We start from the raw sequence: 17624 nt of genomic DNA on the forward strand, positions 1-17624 counted from the left end.
AGGAGGCAAGAAAAGCAGAATGACTAAACAACAAGAATAATATTCCGAGTTGCTGAACGTTCTGCATGTCTATGTCCGCATATAACGAGACAGAATGAACAAGTTTTCTTTAGCATGTGAAGCACAACTTCGAGGACCAAGTTGTTCATTCTTAATGCTTTTTGTGCGGTTTCTTTGGTCGTACCTTACAGGCAGGAAGCCGTGGTTTATATTTAATCAAGTTTTACGAATAAATTGTCAAAAAATATAAAGGAGGTTTTCAGAAGAAACTGGTCCCAGTAGAAGTATTTTTTTTTTTTAGAACCCCCCCCCCCCCCCTTTTTTATTTCTTTCATCCATTTTCCCTTCTATTCAGCTTCGCTCCATCCAGGTTAACACAACAGAGATGGTGTCTAATGGACTCCACAGAGAGACGGGAAGCAGAAGAGAGAAAGAAAGCTGTGTAGTGGCAAAAAAAGAAGTTTTTTTCTTCTTTTTTTTAATACCAAGATGAAAAGAAAAGGGAGGTGGTGGAAGCAAGACAACAGTTGAAAGGATGTCGAGTTGTAGTAAATTGCAACATCGAGTTCTGGCTGCTTTTAGGTTTTTTTTTCCTCCCAGAAAAGGTTGTTTTTAGTTCAGTTTCAGAAAACGATAAAATGTATTCATTCATACCTAAATCTATGGTTATGTTTATGCTCAAATACATACTATGCATGTGCACAATTTAAAGAGCTGTAATAATGTATTATGACTGGTTAATCAGTTGTTGGCATAGATAGGAACTCATTCATTCTGTTTCTTGGTTTACTTATATTCATATTGAAGGTAAATAACATGAGCAATATTACTAAGTAAAATCAAATTAAACAAAATGCATTTTTCTTCATTTTTTGCAGACACTAGATGTCTCTCTTGCTCCACGGATAAATTTTAGTTTTGGGGGGAAAAAAAACCCAAACCCTGAACTGTAGTGATGGAGTGAAATAAGTGCTAGACAAAGGCAGAGGGACTAAGAGAAGGAAAGGAGACAGAGTAAATAAAGTATTGAGTTTTTGACTCTGGCAGCATTTAATGGGATCGGGGAAGAAGACGGCTCCAAAATTGAATGTCTGTTTAAAGTTGGCTTGATCAGACAGCTGGTGCAGAACACAAACCAGCATATTCCCACTGACATGGTTGAGCAAAATCAATCTTTGAGACAGGAAACTCAAGCCGCCACGCTCACACAGACCCCCAATCTCAGTTCAAACATGGTGGTGAAGCATGTGTGTTCAGACAGGCAGGGTCTCTCCGGGTCAACATGTGCCTTCTAATACATACACTGTCAGATTTTGATGTTGCCAGCACACAAATTACTTATCTTGTGCTGACATCTAACACTACAAATACTGATTTAGTTTAATTCACCTCATATCCATTTCTGTTTTTGTCTTTAAATCCTAAATCTTTTTTTCCAATGCTTCTCTTTTTTCTACAGGCCTCACTACTACAAGCTGATAGATGAGTGTGTAGGTCAGATTGTCCTTCAGAAAAAAGGAGCAGACCCTGACTTCAAGTGTCGTCCCCTCGAGATTAATGTTGATCATTTAATAGGTGAGCGTACTCTTGACCCTTTTTGCTCATCAATTTCTCCTATTATGCATGCATTCTTAGACATTTAGTATTAAACCAAAAGAAAAATGGGAATTTAAAGGAAACTACTCTTTTGAGTTGTTCAAATATACTGAGAATACAGTGTCAAGCATGCTGTCTTATAAGTATAAGATGGTCTCATGAGATTTCACTTTCTATTATTTGCATAGTTGAGCTTTACCACCACAAGGTGGCGCCAGAGAGGAGCCTATTATGGGTTGACTCTTAGAGGTTATACCATGGGTCATTCCTATTAAATACATTTTAGCTTGGGGAAGCTGTTTTTTTCTGTATTATTCTAGCACACCCATAGTGAAAAGTCAAATTACCTTCCATTGGATGTTGATAAATATATTCATAAAGCAAGTTGCCTATGCTGCACTCCTCTTTTAATTCTTCATCTCCATTTTGTTGTTACACAGATATGCAAGACACCTAACATTTGTACTTTCATTCTAAAGACATGAAGCAGATCTAAGGAATTTAAGCTGGTTTTTCCTGAGAAAACATGTTACCCAAAGCACTGAAACTGGTTCTAATCAATGACACTTTCAGAATAGCCAAAATGTTTGTCTGCTTTTACAGATGAAATGTCTGTTCAGTGTAGTGTTTAGGAGGTCCTATTCCTATTCTACGCAGAATGAAACATCGTTTTTCAATGATGTAAATGGTGGAGTTCAAACCAATTCCTTGTGGTGTAAAGTGCTTCATGAAGTCAGTATAACAACAGGATTGTCATGTTTTTTTGAAAGGTAGAAAACATTGTTCGCACTCAGACCTCAAAAATCAAACATCAAAAAGGTCTCACTTAAGAGGATTAAAGGCAATTTTGTGAATGTCACTGATCCATTAAAGCCAATTTCTCCCAGTCATGCAAAAATGAAATGCAGACCTTTTCATGTGAAATAATACTTTTGGCAAAATCTGATTCACGCTTAATGCGCATGTGAACTTGTTGATTTATTGTTGTAAATAGCTATTAAGGTAAAGCACAGAAAAGTGCAGGTGCAGGGCTGTGCCTCATGATTTCTGTGCTCCTGATGGTAGGCCTTGGCTGCTCACTGCAGGAGGCTTTAATTGCACTGCTTCTAAATGTGTCCTGACACACGCACACTGACTGGCCTCCTTTAGGGCGACCAGAGTTATTATTGGTGAAAAGCAGCCCAATTCAGCCCAACATGCATTATTTAGTGTTTTTCTTTGAACTCTAAAATTCAGCACAGTTTTTTTCCCCCCACATTCTGTCTCACTTGGTGCTTTCTATTCAGTTTGTCCCATTTAGCCTGGCCACTATGACGACCCACCCGCTATACCCCCAAATCCATTACACATTTAATAACCATAGAAAATGTTACCCAAATACACTTGGAAATTGTGCAGATTGGTGTCTTTTTCAGGAGTGTTTTTATGAGGTAAAGTGTTCACATTTTTATTCAGTTTATCTTGATTAAACTCAGTCTTTAAAAAAAGAAACATAAAACTGCTCTTTTTGCTCTACTTCTATTGCAACAGCAGATATGCCCTATCTCTGTGTATCATCAGTTTGATTCACTTTTCTCTTATCATTTCATATTGGGGGGGCTCTCTCATAGTTATATATCATTTGAATCTGCTCTCCACCCCGCCTGACATCAAAAGAAGATGCATTTGATCCTCTTGCATTTAAGCATTGACCTTCATATTCATGAACCCTTTTCTGCTGTCCCCCTTCACTTATTCCAAATATTGTTTTGGTCTTTCTTGTCTTTCCCACTCCACCCTCTACAAAGTGTAACATTTGATAAAGGATTCCTCTCAGACGTTAGGTTTTTCTTGTCTAAAAGGAAATCATCGTGCCTGCCTCTCTGTGTGACGTGCACGCTGCCAAACAAAAGTGTGCACTGGAAGCTCACACAAGCTGATATGAAAAAGCAGAAAGCCACACAAAGCCCGGTCTTCTAATAAGATGCCCATACAATGACTTCATGGATCTGCACTGAGTAGTGTGATAAGAGGAAATTGGAAAGACAGATTGGACACTTGCACTGTGATCACACACAGCCTGATGCAGATTTCCAAATGAAAAGTTATGCTGGCTTCATACTCGAGTATATGCCAAAGAATGTGTCAAAGCCACTTCCTTTTATTATAAATGATCATTTTTTTTATTAAGACTGTTTTTGTTTGCAGACAACATGGTGGATAAGACTAAAGTGGAAACCAGTGAGGCGAAGGCCGCGGACTTGATGAAGAAGGTGAAAAGCACACAGATTGAATGAAGCAAAAACAAGACGCACACCCTCACCTCACACACAGATACATGTAGTTCCACACATCAACCCACAGGCACGTAAAGCTATCAGAGAGGTAATGACACCGGAGAAAAATACACCGTGAAGGCGAACATTTCCCTTCACATGTGCAGACATATTGAGGTTGTAATAAAACTGTGATTGACCATTGTGAGGCTGACATGGGATGACAAATTAGAAAAAGGTAGGAATAGAGGGTGGACTGGAAAATGAGCATACACACATTTGTCAGCCAGCAGACAGGAAAGTGCTTTAAGACGCACACACATTCACAAAAGGGGGTAAATGCCTTGATTGTGTTGTGCTGCTAACGTGACATTTCTGTCCCAGTGACAGGATAATTGCAAAGAGGGAGCAGAAACTAGCTGTCATTCATGCACACATAAAGACACACTCGCATGCTGTTAAATCTATCAAATTTACACATATCTACACAGCCGCCTTAACCATGAAGACACTTGTATTCATTCACGAGGACCACAACGTCAGAGTCCACATCGAGCATGATAAAGTAACGCAGCCGTCCTTTTCTCAGGAGGTAGTAATAAAGTTGAATAAATCAAGAGTGATTGACTTTGCTTTTTTTTTAGCAAATAAAAGAAGTGTGTGATTATCTGTTATAAACTCATACTATATCTGTTTGGCAAGTTGGTCAGCAATTAAAAAAAATGTCTGCTCTAAGTGAGGAAATAAGAGGGTAGAGGGTTTAATATAGAAAAAGACCTAATACAGTGGAGGAAATTGCTGATTTTGATAGTTTGCCTGCTTAAAAAGAAAATGACAGTCTGTCATCCTAATAGTAGGTTTGCACAGTGAGATATTAAAAAATCACAAAGAAATTCAATACATTTAATTCAAAAAATGTTTATAAATGTATTTGTATTTCATTGAGGTCACCAAGAAAACCAATGGTAATTCTTCACGCGGCAACGGCTTAACATCATGCAGTGCTGGCCTCCAGATGTGCTCAAGAAGGCACATCTGGAGGCCTGCCTTAATGGAGAATGATTGGGGGAAGGGAAATTGGGAGAAATGCTGCCCATGACCCCAAGAACACCATGCTCACTGTCAAGCATGGGGGTGGAAACATTATGCTTTGGGAGTGTTTTTCTGCAAAGGGCTACTTTCCCATGTTGATGGGATGATGAACAGAGCCATGTACAGTCACATCCTGAGGGTGAACCTTATTTCCGCCACAAGCAGACTTAAAATGAGTGGTGGATGTGTCCTCCCAACAGGATAATGACCCAAAACATGCAGCCAAATCAACCAACGAATGGCTGAAGATAAGCACATCAATGTCGTGTAGTGGCCTAGCCAGTCTCTGGATCTCAATCCTATAGGAATCCTATAGGCAGAGCTGAAGCTCAGAGTCGCCAAGAGGCAGCCACCAAATCTTTATGACTTAGAAGTCATTTGCAAAGAATAGTGGACCAAAAAACTCTCTCCTGATACGAGCAGAAACTGCTCATTAACTACACGAAACATCTGACCTCTGTGCTTGATAATGAGGGTTTTGCCACAAAGTACGAAGTCTTTCCAGCAAGAGGGTTCAAAAATTATTTCCCTCAATAAAATGCTAATAAATCCATTGCAATTCTTTAAAGTTGATATCTCTTCATGAATTTCTATCTCTCACTGTTCAAATCAATCTACCATTATTATGACAAAATGTCACTTTATTTTTAAGTGGGCAAATCTACAAAATCAGCACTGTGCATAGTATAATAGTGAAGTATCCCCATGTTCTATTTCATTTTAGGGCTGGAAAATGTTTGAACAGGTCATTTACATTTTTAGGATTACTGTCTTCATAAGAAAGATCTTCAAGGATTTAACATGGAAAAACTTTTGAATGTTTTTTTTTTTTACTTTGACACCTTTGAAACCTTTAAAAATGTCTTCTTTGAATAAATATTCAAGAAAAGTTCAACTTGGAGGAGTATAACAATTCTTACAAAGTAATCCAACAGCCTTAAGAAACTGTATTTTTAGATGCTTGAAACATTTATCATGTGTATCAGCTGGAGGCAGAGTTAACGGAACGCCACGAGCTGAAGGCGGAGATGACCAAACAGGAGTTGGATTATGAACAGAAGCTGATTAACCTGAGCAAAGAGAAGGAACAACTGGCCACTGCGAAGAAGGAGAAAGAGGAAGAAAACAAGGGGCTGCAAAAACAACTGAGCACTTTGGAAACACAGGTACATACATACAAACTTCTGTCTTTTTTTGTTCCCATAACTTTCAACTTTAACAATTGCTGGGGGGAATAAACCAAAAAAATCAAAATAGTCAAATAAAAATGTAATGAAGCTAGTTCACAATTATAGAAGTATTAGTAAGTTGAGCAGATCAGATGTTCACTATTCAGTATTTCATCATTTTTAATGATGGTTCCCTAAAAAAAAAAAACAAGGACCGACATTTAATCATTTATTTACAAAGGAAGATTTTTGGAATTGGAATTACGCTTACTATTCTAACAATTTGTCCTTAGCGTATCTAAAGTAATTGGAAAACTGCACGAGGAATCTGTTTGTATTGATCTCTTTCTAGCATCAAAATTTCTTCCTAAATTGCAAAATTGGGCAATAAACGGTTCATGTTCCCCCTGCGTGTCCTTGAACTGCAAAGGGTTTAAGTTCTGGTAAAAAAAAAAGAAAGAAAAAGAGATTTTTTTATTATTATTATTGCTGAATATCCACGCAATCTCCTTGGCCTTAAATGAAAAAAGAAAATGCCTAAATATTGCCAAAAGACCAACTCTCATTGAAATTATACTTAAAGAATGTGAAATGAAAATGGAAAATTAGAGGTTCTTGTATAGAGACATGTAAAAGGGGAGCATCTAAAATGGCAAAGCGTTTATTCTAAAGGCCCAAATGCTCACACGCTTTGTGTTGTGTGAACACTGTTCACTGTCCGTGTGTGCACAGGCTGAGATAAGAATTGTTTAGCTGTCAGTGTCCTGCTGCCACACCAGCTGGACTCTGCCTCACAGTGACACCCAAACTCCCAAACACACCAAGTGACCCAGAACAGTCTGCTTCAGAGTGTGTGTGCTCGTGTCCCCATGAAGATGTTTCTGTGCACGTCTGTGGGTTGAAGAACTACACAACTGCCAAAATGAGCCTCATCCAACGCAGCTGATGCCAGAAGAGTCATCTATTCACCACACTAAAGCCTCAAACAAACGCACACAAACACACAGAGTTGTCCAAAGCATCAGCAGCCAAGCATCAAACAAGCTTCTTATTCTAAGATGGCTCACTTTCTGTGTTTGAGGCACTGCCCATCGAAGATTTCTTCACATGTAGAGATCTGTGTCCCTGTGTGTGATGGTTTGCCCAATTCTTCATCTGCTGCCTCACAAAGAAAGCATGCCTTGGAGGCTCTGTGTTTGTTGCTGTCATCTTTTTAAAGTCTGGAAACAACACAGTTTGTTCTTCGTTTGCATACAGACACTATTTTATACACAAAGGCACTGAATGTTTTCTACTTGACACAAACACAAAAATTCACTTGGCCCGTTGGTACTTGTTTTGCCTACATCTAATGTGCAATGTTGTTGTCTGTTGCTATTATCCACCTAACCTGTCAATCAGCTAAGACTAAACTAAATCAGTCAAATGGAATGAAAATTACTCTCTATTCTTTTTTGCTTGATGAGTTTATGCTTTTTAAGTTTTTATTTCATCTTATGATTGCACTCCCTCTTCTGTTCTTATCTTTATGCTTCCTTAATGATCTTCTCACTTATTTTGTATCAAAGCATCCTTCAAACACTAATTTCAGTCAGATCGTGTGATCCCTCTGGTTTATTGTTGTAATCTATTTTATAGAATAGATCAATTCTATAGAATAGATCACAACTTTATTAATCTCACAAGGAGAAATGAACATAATTTTGATGTTATAGAGAGGATTTCAGCACAGCCCAAAACTGGACCAGACACACAACAGAAACACACACACACACAGTTAAAGGGTGACTGCAGAGGGATGTACTTTTGACTTTCTTTTGGTTGGTATTGCTGTGCGCTCTGTCTGTCTGAACAGGAGCTCATGTTTGTCAGAATGAATACAGTTCTAACCACCCCTTCCCCTGCAGAATAAAAAACTCTCTAAGGATCTGGAAGATGCCAAAACCAAGCTTGCTACAATTCCTGCTCCCGTTCCTGTGCCAACACCTTCTGTGCCCACCCAGAGCACAGGTGGGCCACCTCCACCCCCACCCTTACCTGGCCAGCCATCCTTACCTGTCCCCCATGCCCCACCACCCCCTCCTCTTCCTGGTATGGCTGGTATTCCTCCTCCTCCTCCGCCCCTGCCTGGAATGCCAGGACCTCCGCCACCCCCACCCCTACCTGGAATGCCAGGGCCGCCTCCTCCTCCACCCCTGCCTGGAATGCCAGGGCCGCCGCCTCCTCCACCCCTGCCTGGAATGCCAGGGCCGCCGCCTCCTCCACCCCTGCCTGGAATGCAAGGACCACCACCCCCTCCTCCCTTGCCAGGTATGGGACCTCCTCCACCACCACCACCACCTGGAGCTCCAGGCATTCCACCTCCTCCACCAGGAATGCCAGGAATGCCACCCCCTCCACCGTTTGGGATGGGAGGATGGGGTGTCCCAGCAGCACCACCTGCATTACCTTTTGGGCTGCAGCCTAAAAAGGATTACAAGCCAGAGGTTCAGCTTAAGAGGGCAAACTGGAGTAAGGTGAGTCTTTCTAAAGCTCTTGAATATTTCTGATACTAAAAGTTTTAAATAGAAGAAACACATTTCAGTAAAATGAAAGGCTTGTCGTGACTTATTCATCATTTTAATTGGGCTGCAGATGGAATAATTTCGCATTAATGTGGATGCTTCCTGTCACAGATGATTGGACGAGGGCTGATGATTGAAGAATTTGTCTGATCCGCCTTGATGCAAAAAGACATGCCAGATTTGAGTCTTAATGGTTATTAGACATAAAATTCTGGATCTCTGCAGCTCAGTTATTTCATAAACTGAAGACATAAAGTATCCAATGATGTTTCAGGATACATGCATCTTTTTTGACTGCCAGATTTTTGACTGCGCCTTGATGCACACTTGCATTTTTTTGAGTCCTTCCTCTCAACTGATGGTTAAAACATCAAAATGTCTCTTTTTCATTCCTTAGCCTAAAGCTACTGTTTAATGGCTAAAGCAGACTTCATCAGCATTTAGCCTCTCTCTTTCTCACTCTCTCTTTGTTGGGCGGTTGCGAGGGTTTGACGAGGATGTCACAGAAATTGCGTTTTAATAAGCCTCCTACTTTTAACTGCTCCGCTGCAAGATAATTAAATTGCAGCCAGAATGGATCGTATTCTTTTGTAATTTAAATTAACTTTTTTTTCCGACTTGGTCTTGTCCTCCTCTTTGCACGCTCTCTTGCTTTCTCTCTTTCTCTTTTTTAGCTCATCCCCATATCACATTTCCTTTCCTTATTCTGTCTTTTCTGTCCGACACTCATCCCCGAGGCTTTGTCCATAATGAAAGGCTTGATATCTCACTTTTGCTGCTCTCCACTCGTTCAGGGTTTTATTTTTGCAGAATCTCTTTTCTCATTGATTATACAGTTCAGGAGTTACAAAAAAACATGCAAACACAGGTTGTGTCCTTTTAGAAATCATGTAAAAAAGACAAATCTCAAATGCTCAGGGGCCTCATTTATAAACGTTGCGTACGCACAAAAGAAGGCGGACGCCACTCTCTACGCAATAGTTGATATTTATAAAAAGCAAACTTGACGGGAAAATGCGCGGTCCTTCACGCAAGCTCTGACCCAGGCGTACGCACAAAAACGGGTGAAATGAGAAACGGCGACACCGTCGGCAGATGGAAGAAACACCTGAAAGTGACAGTGAAAATGACAATACTGCCTCTCATAAATAACATGAAGACTTCACAAAGCAAGTCTTACAATTAACAGCCTACACCAACACCCGTTTGATCGATCAGCAGTGAAACAAACAAAATTACACAGAAATTCAAATGAACACATACATTCTCGTTAATGTCCGTCTGGCGGAGCAGATATAGATAGATAGATAGATAGATAGATAGAAAGATAGATAGACGTACTAATTGTCCACTGGGGAAAGTTGTTTTCATAGTAAAACATTTCTTCATAAGCTATGGAATTATGGTATTCATGCATATGCCTTTAGTTTGTTTTATTTTTGATAAAACAATGTATGGCGTATGTCTCAACCATTCAGAAAGCAACAAGAAATTACATTTGCGCTGATCAATTTCCCATTTCCACGTTGATTATTACCGACATCTGTAGCTTGCCAGATGTAACTAAATGGATAGAAATAAAATGCCCCATCACAATGCGTAATGACGCACAATGGCTGATATTGCGCTCTTAGAAGATGTGGCAAATGGAAGAATTCGGAGTGAACGCATCTTTAGACAGCAAGAAGACTTGCTGGCAAACGAGGACGAGTGGCTTATGAGCCGGTTCCCACTTCCTCGAGCCGTCCTGTTGGACCTCTGCGGGCTTTTGGGCCCGGCGTTACAGAGGAGCACTCGGAGGAACCACGCCGTGCCTGTGTCACCCGGTGCATCTGGCGTGTCGGTGTCCCCCTCCGCCTCAGTCAGTCACCACTCCACTTAATAGGGATTCCCCAATAATTGCCGCCAGTCTATCATCAAGAGGGGTCAGCTCCGGTGTCCCCTTTCCCCCCACCCGTGGCAGACACTCTGGCGATGGAGTGCTAGATGTTTTTTTACCTCGACTTTGATGTCCGACCATTTCTTTTTTATTTCGGCCACGGTCCGAGGTTGTGAGGCTACAGCATTTACGGCGTCTGCCGCCGTTTGCCACTCACGTGCCTTTTTTGGGCTTAGTAATGCCCACACTGTGCCCTCCAAACAACACTTTTCTCCTCTTTTCCACCTCGCCAACGATAACTTCTACTTCACATTGAGTGAAGTTACGTTTTTTTGATTTCCTCTCTGTTTCCCATGATTTCGCAATCAATGAATATTAATTTGTGGGCGTTTCACGGACTATTTATGGGCAACTATGGGCGTGTCATGAAGCCGCAAAAGCTGCGCTGCATCTAGAATTGGTTGTGATTTATTAAGGGAAAAATCCGTATGATGTGCGTGCGCACGATTTTATAAATCCAAATATTTCTGTGCGTACGCACATCCTATGTTTCATCCGTACGCCACTTCTGACGCAAATCCTACGCAAAGTTTTATAAATGAGGCCCCTGGTACTGGAGATTTTCTTTGTCAAACATGTTTTCTTAGAATTAAACTGTAGATATGCAAGATACATGAAAAAATGATTACATTTTTAATTGTATTTACTACTTAGTAATTCCTACCATAGTCATCTATCCTTTATTATTTACCATCATATCACAATGTGGCCATTGGCTCATTGTTTTCTTTCTTTTTTTCATCGCTCAGCTAACCGTTTTTTAATAGAAAAGATGACCTGTTTTGTAAACTGCATTTTCCTTTTTTATGTTTTTAGATCTCACCAGAGGATCTCTCTGAGAAAAGTTTCTGGATCAAGGCCCAGGAAGACCAGTTTGAAAACAATGAACTCTTTGCCAAACTCACTGTAACTTTCTCCTCACAGACTAAGAGTAAGTGCGTCTTTTGTGTTTTTTTTTTTCATTCATTGTAGCCTACTCAAGTTAAATATTGTGATTACTAAAAAGTAACTATGTTTGCTTTTATTTTACATCCCTACATTTATTCCTGGACCTTTTCAAACCATTTCCTCACATCAGCCTCTAAGGGTAAGATTTCACCAACTCATTGATTATATTTCCACACATTCTAAACAGCCTGTCTTGGATCGTGCCTTTTCCCTCTTGTCCTTTTGAGGAAACCGCACATTTACATTATTTAGAGACAGCATTTTTCACTACTTTGATTTATCTCATCACAGCTGGTAGTTCATCTTCTCAATGTGCCAGTGACTTGTACAGAGCGCTCACCTCTGGGTAGGATGGATTGGGACTTGAAGATGGGAGGGGAAGCGGAAACGGACCAGGGAGGGTAGTTTAAGGTTAGATAGGAAGAAGGTCGCTGATGTCCTTTGAATAGCCACCTGCCGTCCTGCCATAAAGCACTGACACACAAACATAGACACACATACCTGTCCACTTCTGTCACCTTGTCCCAGTGTCACAAGACCTTCTGCTCAAACTCTTCCATATTAAAATCCTATCTGGCAGGAACTTACAGTGTGTGTGAGTGTGTATGACATTCCACCTGACCTTCAGCTTCAGCCTGCTTCAGCGTCATCACACACACACACACTGTCTGTTCTGCTTAGGTCATATGAGTAAACAGTAATGCGCATGCACACATAGCTGATGCTAGCTCCTGATGTCAGTTAAATGTCAGGCTTGGCAGCTGTCCCATCTGCATTCACTTGTGTAGCAAATCCTAACATCAGCCTGCCACTCTATAATTTGGCAGCCAAGCACCCATGCTGCCTCTTTTATTGGCCGAGACAGCCGCCTTTTCTGGATGATGTCTAATAACCTTTTCTGAGAGCTGTGTATAAAGATACCTTGACCTTTTCAGAGTCCCACATCTGTCTGCATGCCTGCCTGTGTGAATGACGGTGAGGTGGTCAGGGGTGAAGGGGTAGGTGCTGTAGATTTCTCATGAGTGATTGGAATGTCCTAAAATATTGCATCAGGGACTAAAATGTATTGTCTGAGTTTGCTGTGCAAGTATTTTTGTAGCATAGGTTTGTGCGCACATGGATCTTATTTACTTATGGAGGTTTTTTGTGTATTCGGGAATGCTTGTGTGAACAAATGCTCAGATACTCTATTGGCAGCTTGGTGTAGTCATTCTCTCCAAATCTCATATCTGCCGTACATCCATGCCCTTAATACTTAGACCCAGTCTTAAAGGCTGAGTACATCATTGGGATTTTTTCCTCAGAGCATCAGGGAGGACTTGGTAGCATCAAAGTTATCACTGACCCACCGTGACCCTTCTGCTTCATCCTTATAATGGCACCGTGGGAGGGCTGTGGTCCTCAGATGCCATGGAGACAGCTGTATCTTCTAGCTGCACATATATTTTTAGCATTTTGACATATAGTGCCTGAACATCTGGTCAATTCCCCCCCTCTTGTGTTGTTATTAATTTATTTTTATATTTTCCCTCTTTTCTATCCAGTGTGCAATAATGATTAGAAACGGATGCTAATGTGTTGTTCTGTATCAAGCTTCAGAATAGGCCAGCACAAAACTAACCTCGTGTTATTGCACAGTTTTAGATATGTTTGCTACGTAGAAACTGTAGTTGTTTTGAAGAAGATTATAGTGACATTCACATTAAACCTGTTTGATTTTGAGGTATAAATAAATAAAGTATATCTAATCTAGTCTAATCTCAATACATAGTTAGGTATTCAGAGCTTTTCTTTTCCACACTTTTTTTCACAGTATGACATTCTTGTACTTAGAAAGCATTTTTTGTTACATAATCATTAGTAGGTAATAATCCACATTATTTACTTTAATTTTTTTGTGAATAGATGAGGACATTTTTATTTGCATTTCCACCCCCCCTTTAGCAAGCATAGAAAAGTCTGCCCTAGTGCATCAATAATCTTGTAAATAATACAATTATTAAAATGTTTACAATTATGTTCAGTCTTCATGGGGAAAAACACCTAAATTAAGCTTCTCTAAATCACCAATGGCTTGGATGTAGGAAATAAATGATGGCAGACCACATAGTTACCGCTTCCCTTAATGATTCACACACCTCACATTTCCTGCTAGCCTCGACACAGATGACTTGTTTGATTTATGCTGAATGCTGTGTCAGCATTAATCTCTTTTCACATGGGGTGCGGAAATCCTTGACAAAAAAAAGAAAAAACGTAGAAGAGTGAATAACTAACTTTTAATAAATTATGCTTCATCTTAATACAAGCCAAGTTTGATAGCTTTGTAACGTCTATGCTTAAGTTTTGGTCCAATTTCTTTGTCAATCTGCCACTTTGCTTTGTGTTTGCAGCATTATTTCTCTTCTCTTCCACATCAAATGTTTTTTGATCACTTCTAAAATTCAATAATTTTTAAGATTAGCTTTTTTCCCATAAGAAAAAAATTGCTTCTGACTACAGCTCACCAACACCTCACGCCCACAAACAAAACTTACACTGGACAAAGTGTTGTAGGTCCAGAGAGATGCATTTAGGGATGAAGGGTTTTCAAACAAATGCATGCTAAACAAGCTTTAGCTGAGTGATGTCAATTATAGCACTTGAACTATTATTTGCACAATCAGCACCTTTTTTCTTTTAGAACCCTAATTTACCTACCACAAGTATTATATCTAATTTACTGGAATAGGAAAAAAAAACGTAAACTGGCAGGTTTAATTATAAATTCAATTTTTATTGCTGCCAAATCTGAGAATTCATCATTTTTTGTTTCTGAGAAAACATCTGACTTGGATGAATTCTCTACTGCGCTACACTTTATCTTTTATCCATCTGGATTTTTGGCCTTTTTTTAGCTGGATTGGTTTTACTGAATTTTTCTATTGAACCATGAGACTATTTATTCTATTCATTTCAATTCAGTTTTAGTTATATTGCCTAATATTTCAACAGAGTTGTCTAAAGCTTCACCGATTGTACAAAACATAAAATCAGGTATAAAATACAATAGCTGCTTGCTAAACGAAACTAAACAGAGTAAACTAAACTGGGCATCCATGCCCTTAGACCCTCTTTCACAGTAAGGAAAAACTCCTTAAAAAAACAATTCCAGGGGGGAAAAAAGAAGAAACCTCTGAGGTGGCCACATGGAGTGATCCTTTCCCCGGACAGACAATGTACCAGGACTGTTCAAGAAGAGTTAGCTAATCTAACTCTACAACTACATGTTTGAATAGTGTAGCAGATGGGCTTCATCCAGATGGAAATGGGGGACAGCTGGGGGCACGAGACAACCTAGAGGTGAGATCCTTGGCCAAGGATAGGAGCACAGACGAGCCATCTGGAATCGCTCCCGCTCACCCCAAGGGGGAGGGGGTGAGAAGGGACAATGCATGAATCACACAGCAACAAACAGAGGCATGGAGAACGAAATGATAAATGATCAAAAATGGAGGAGAGTAGAAGTAAATGAGAATGGAGGACAGAACTCCAGTGCACCATACTCACCATATCCAGGTTTTAACTTCTAGCAGCCAACTAGACACTACTTTTTTGTTATATTTAATTCAAACATGTTAATAGTAAGTTGAGTGCATTATGACATTTATAAGGGGTGGTGATAATAATGACAATAATAGAAAATCTATATCTTGAGCATATCAGTATTGCTACAATATAGTATTAGTCTTAGCAGGGGGAATGTGCCGCAATGTCCCGGTTTATGAAGCTATGTTCCCTCTGCTTACTTCCACGGAGAAATATGCATATTATTCCCCCGAACTTCATTACAGTAGGTTAGGTAGGGGAGCAATAAGTTAAACATTCTCTGATTACTACCTAGCCTAACAATAAGCCTGTCCAAAGAGGAATGTTTTAAGCCTAACTTAGAATGTCTCGACCTCTCTTACATGAGCTTGGAGCTTATTCCATAAGACAGGGGCTTGGTAAACCTTGCATAACTGCATTTAAACCAAGGTCGAGAAACTAATTTAAAAAAAACTTGATGCAAATTTAAGACAAAAACAAACTATATTCTGGATGTTGTTGCACACATGTAAGAAAATTCCATTCAGATCCCATCTAAGTGAGATTTTTCAGTAAATACAGAGGTGTAAACATTCTTTATGTTCTATTTGATGCTAAGTCCAGAACACACATTTTTGGTCGATAAATTGTTCAAATTGGCTTTGAGTTTATGTTCGGCCCAACACAATAATCTGATAATGGTTGTTGCAAAAGTAGAGGAGGACTCAAAATTGTTGGTCTAGCTACACATCCCGAACCGTCCTCTTCATGGGCACCATTTGATAGTAGCTTCCTTTTTTAAAGTCGGGATCTTGGATAGCCCAATTAGCAGAAGAATAAAATGATGCAGGACATGGAGGTAGGAGGTGTAGGAGGGTGAAAAGAAAAGCACAGTGAGCATGGGGAAAGGCTGGGCTACAGGGATTGGTTGTGATTAATTTGATTTGGGAAAGAAAAGGGCCAGCAGCAAATATAGTTATTAATCCTCATAATAGGAGGATCATTTTCATATCCCGATCTGCTTGCCTTAACACCAGGCCGCTTTTTTGTAAATTGTTGTTTCTATGCTGTTTCAGTACATTGTCCTCATTTTAATTTTCCTTTTGCAAAAGCCTTTTTATTACTATATTTACACTCCTAGCTGTTGCAGTTACTACTCCAAACACTCTTATTGTGAAATGATCTTTTGTTGTTGTCATTTGCCATATGCAAGTATATTTGCTTGCAAGAGCGAGTGGGGGAACTCGGATGCAATTAGAGGCAAATTATTTTGAAGTTTTTGATCTTTCTGTGTTCTGATGAAATCAATTTCCCTCTGATTGACTTGGTTGTTTCTAGGTGTGTGTTTCTCCTTTAGCTCCTGATTGGTTGTTTATTTTTATTTTTTCGCTCTTTCATCTAGCTTTCCCGTTCCACCTTAATGATCCACCAATCAACATTAAAGTACATGCGTGTATGTGTGTTTGTGCAGAATCTTTCCCGGGGCTTCACAAGGGTTGCGGACCAATCAGTCATTGTAACATAAACCCAACAAATGGAGAATTATGGTGCCGTGTCATTTTGTATTCTGAGAAGAGCTCTTCTTTATGAAAAATTTCCATTTCCAAATTACAGATGAAAGCTCTGGTCTTTTTATTACTACTGTTCATCACAGTTTGGTTACTGAGCTGTCACCAGTCAGACAGCACAGCAAAATATTACTTTTCTCTTTGGTCAGTCCAAAGTCACACTTCATAGAAATTAGTTCTAGTAAAATTAAAATGAATTATTCTATACCTATATCGCCACATAGTTGTTTCTCCACTTTTGACAGGTCTGATTAATGACTCGCACACTTTTATTAAAAACTGCGAAGTAAGTTGATAAATGTTCACCGGTCTTGGGTAACCTTTTCTGCCCCACCCTTCGGTCATGACAAGTAACACACCCCACCCCCCACCCAAAACCTCTAAGAGTTGTTTTTGCTCTATTTAAGTTACAGTAGGAAGCTGTATCCTTTTACTTGTGATAGGAATTAAATGTTCAAAGTTTCTTGTGGATCTTCAAAGTAAAAGTTAAGATTCCAGAGACTGAAATCTGTCAGTTTTGTGCACTCGATTAAACATTGACTACTTTTTTAGTATTCTAAAAATTTCCATGGTAAACAAGGATGTTAATAATGGGTACGTTTTTTGTTTTTTTTCACTAGTTGGTTCAGAGTCTCATCATGCTAAGTGTTCGTTCCTAGATAAGATCATGTCTTTGTGCTCTGAACAAGTGTAATCAGGAAGTGAACATGACCAACTTGACAGTAGTCTGAACTTTCTTATCTGCAGTGTAGAAAATGATTTTTCTACCTTCTGACACATAAAAAGGTATTGACATTCAGCAAAAAATGTCTGTCTGGCTATTGATTTATTTTAATTGGTTCCAACAGGAAAAAACATTTGAATAAGATAGCAACATTATCTGATGTTTCTCTTTGATGAATAAACTGATGGTGGCCAACTTTATA

General features: G+C 39.6%; 1 protein-coding gene across 4 annotated transcripts in view; it reads left to right on the forward strand.

Moving 5' to 3' along the window:
- diaph1 (diaphanous related formin 1) overlaps positions 1 to 17624 on the forward strand; it is an 87448-nt gene that overhangs the window by 25692 nt on the left and 44132 nt on the right. For all 4 annotated transcript variants that reach the window (XM_011480129.3, XM_011480130.3, XM_011480127.3 and 1 more), the window contains 6 exons: positions 1460 to 1575; positions 3784 to 3848; positions 5930 to 6109; positions 8020 to 8628; positions 11432 to 11546; positions 11694 to 11702. In XM_011480129.3, coding sequence (XP_011478431.1) covers positions 1460 to 1575; positions 3784 to 3848; positions 5930 to 6109; positions 8020 to 8628; positions 11432 to 11546; positions 11694 to 11702 — 1094 coding nt within the window. The remainder of the gene's footprint in view (positions 1 to 1459; positions 1576 to 3783; positions 3849 to 5929; positions 6110 to 8019; positions 8629 to 11431; positions 11547 to 11693; positions 11703 to 17624) is intronic.

Source organism: Oryzias latipes, chromosome 10 (genome assembly GCF_002234675.1).
Source record: "Oryzias latipes chromosome 10, ASM223467v1".
NCBI lineage: Eukaryota > Metazoa > Chordata > Actinopteri > Beloniformes > Adrianichthyidae > Oryzias > Oryzias latipes.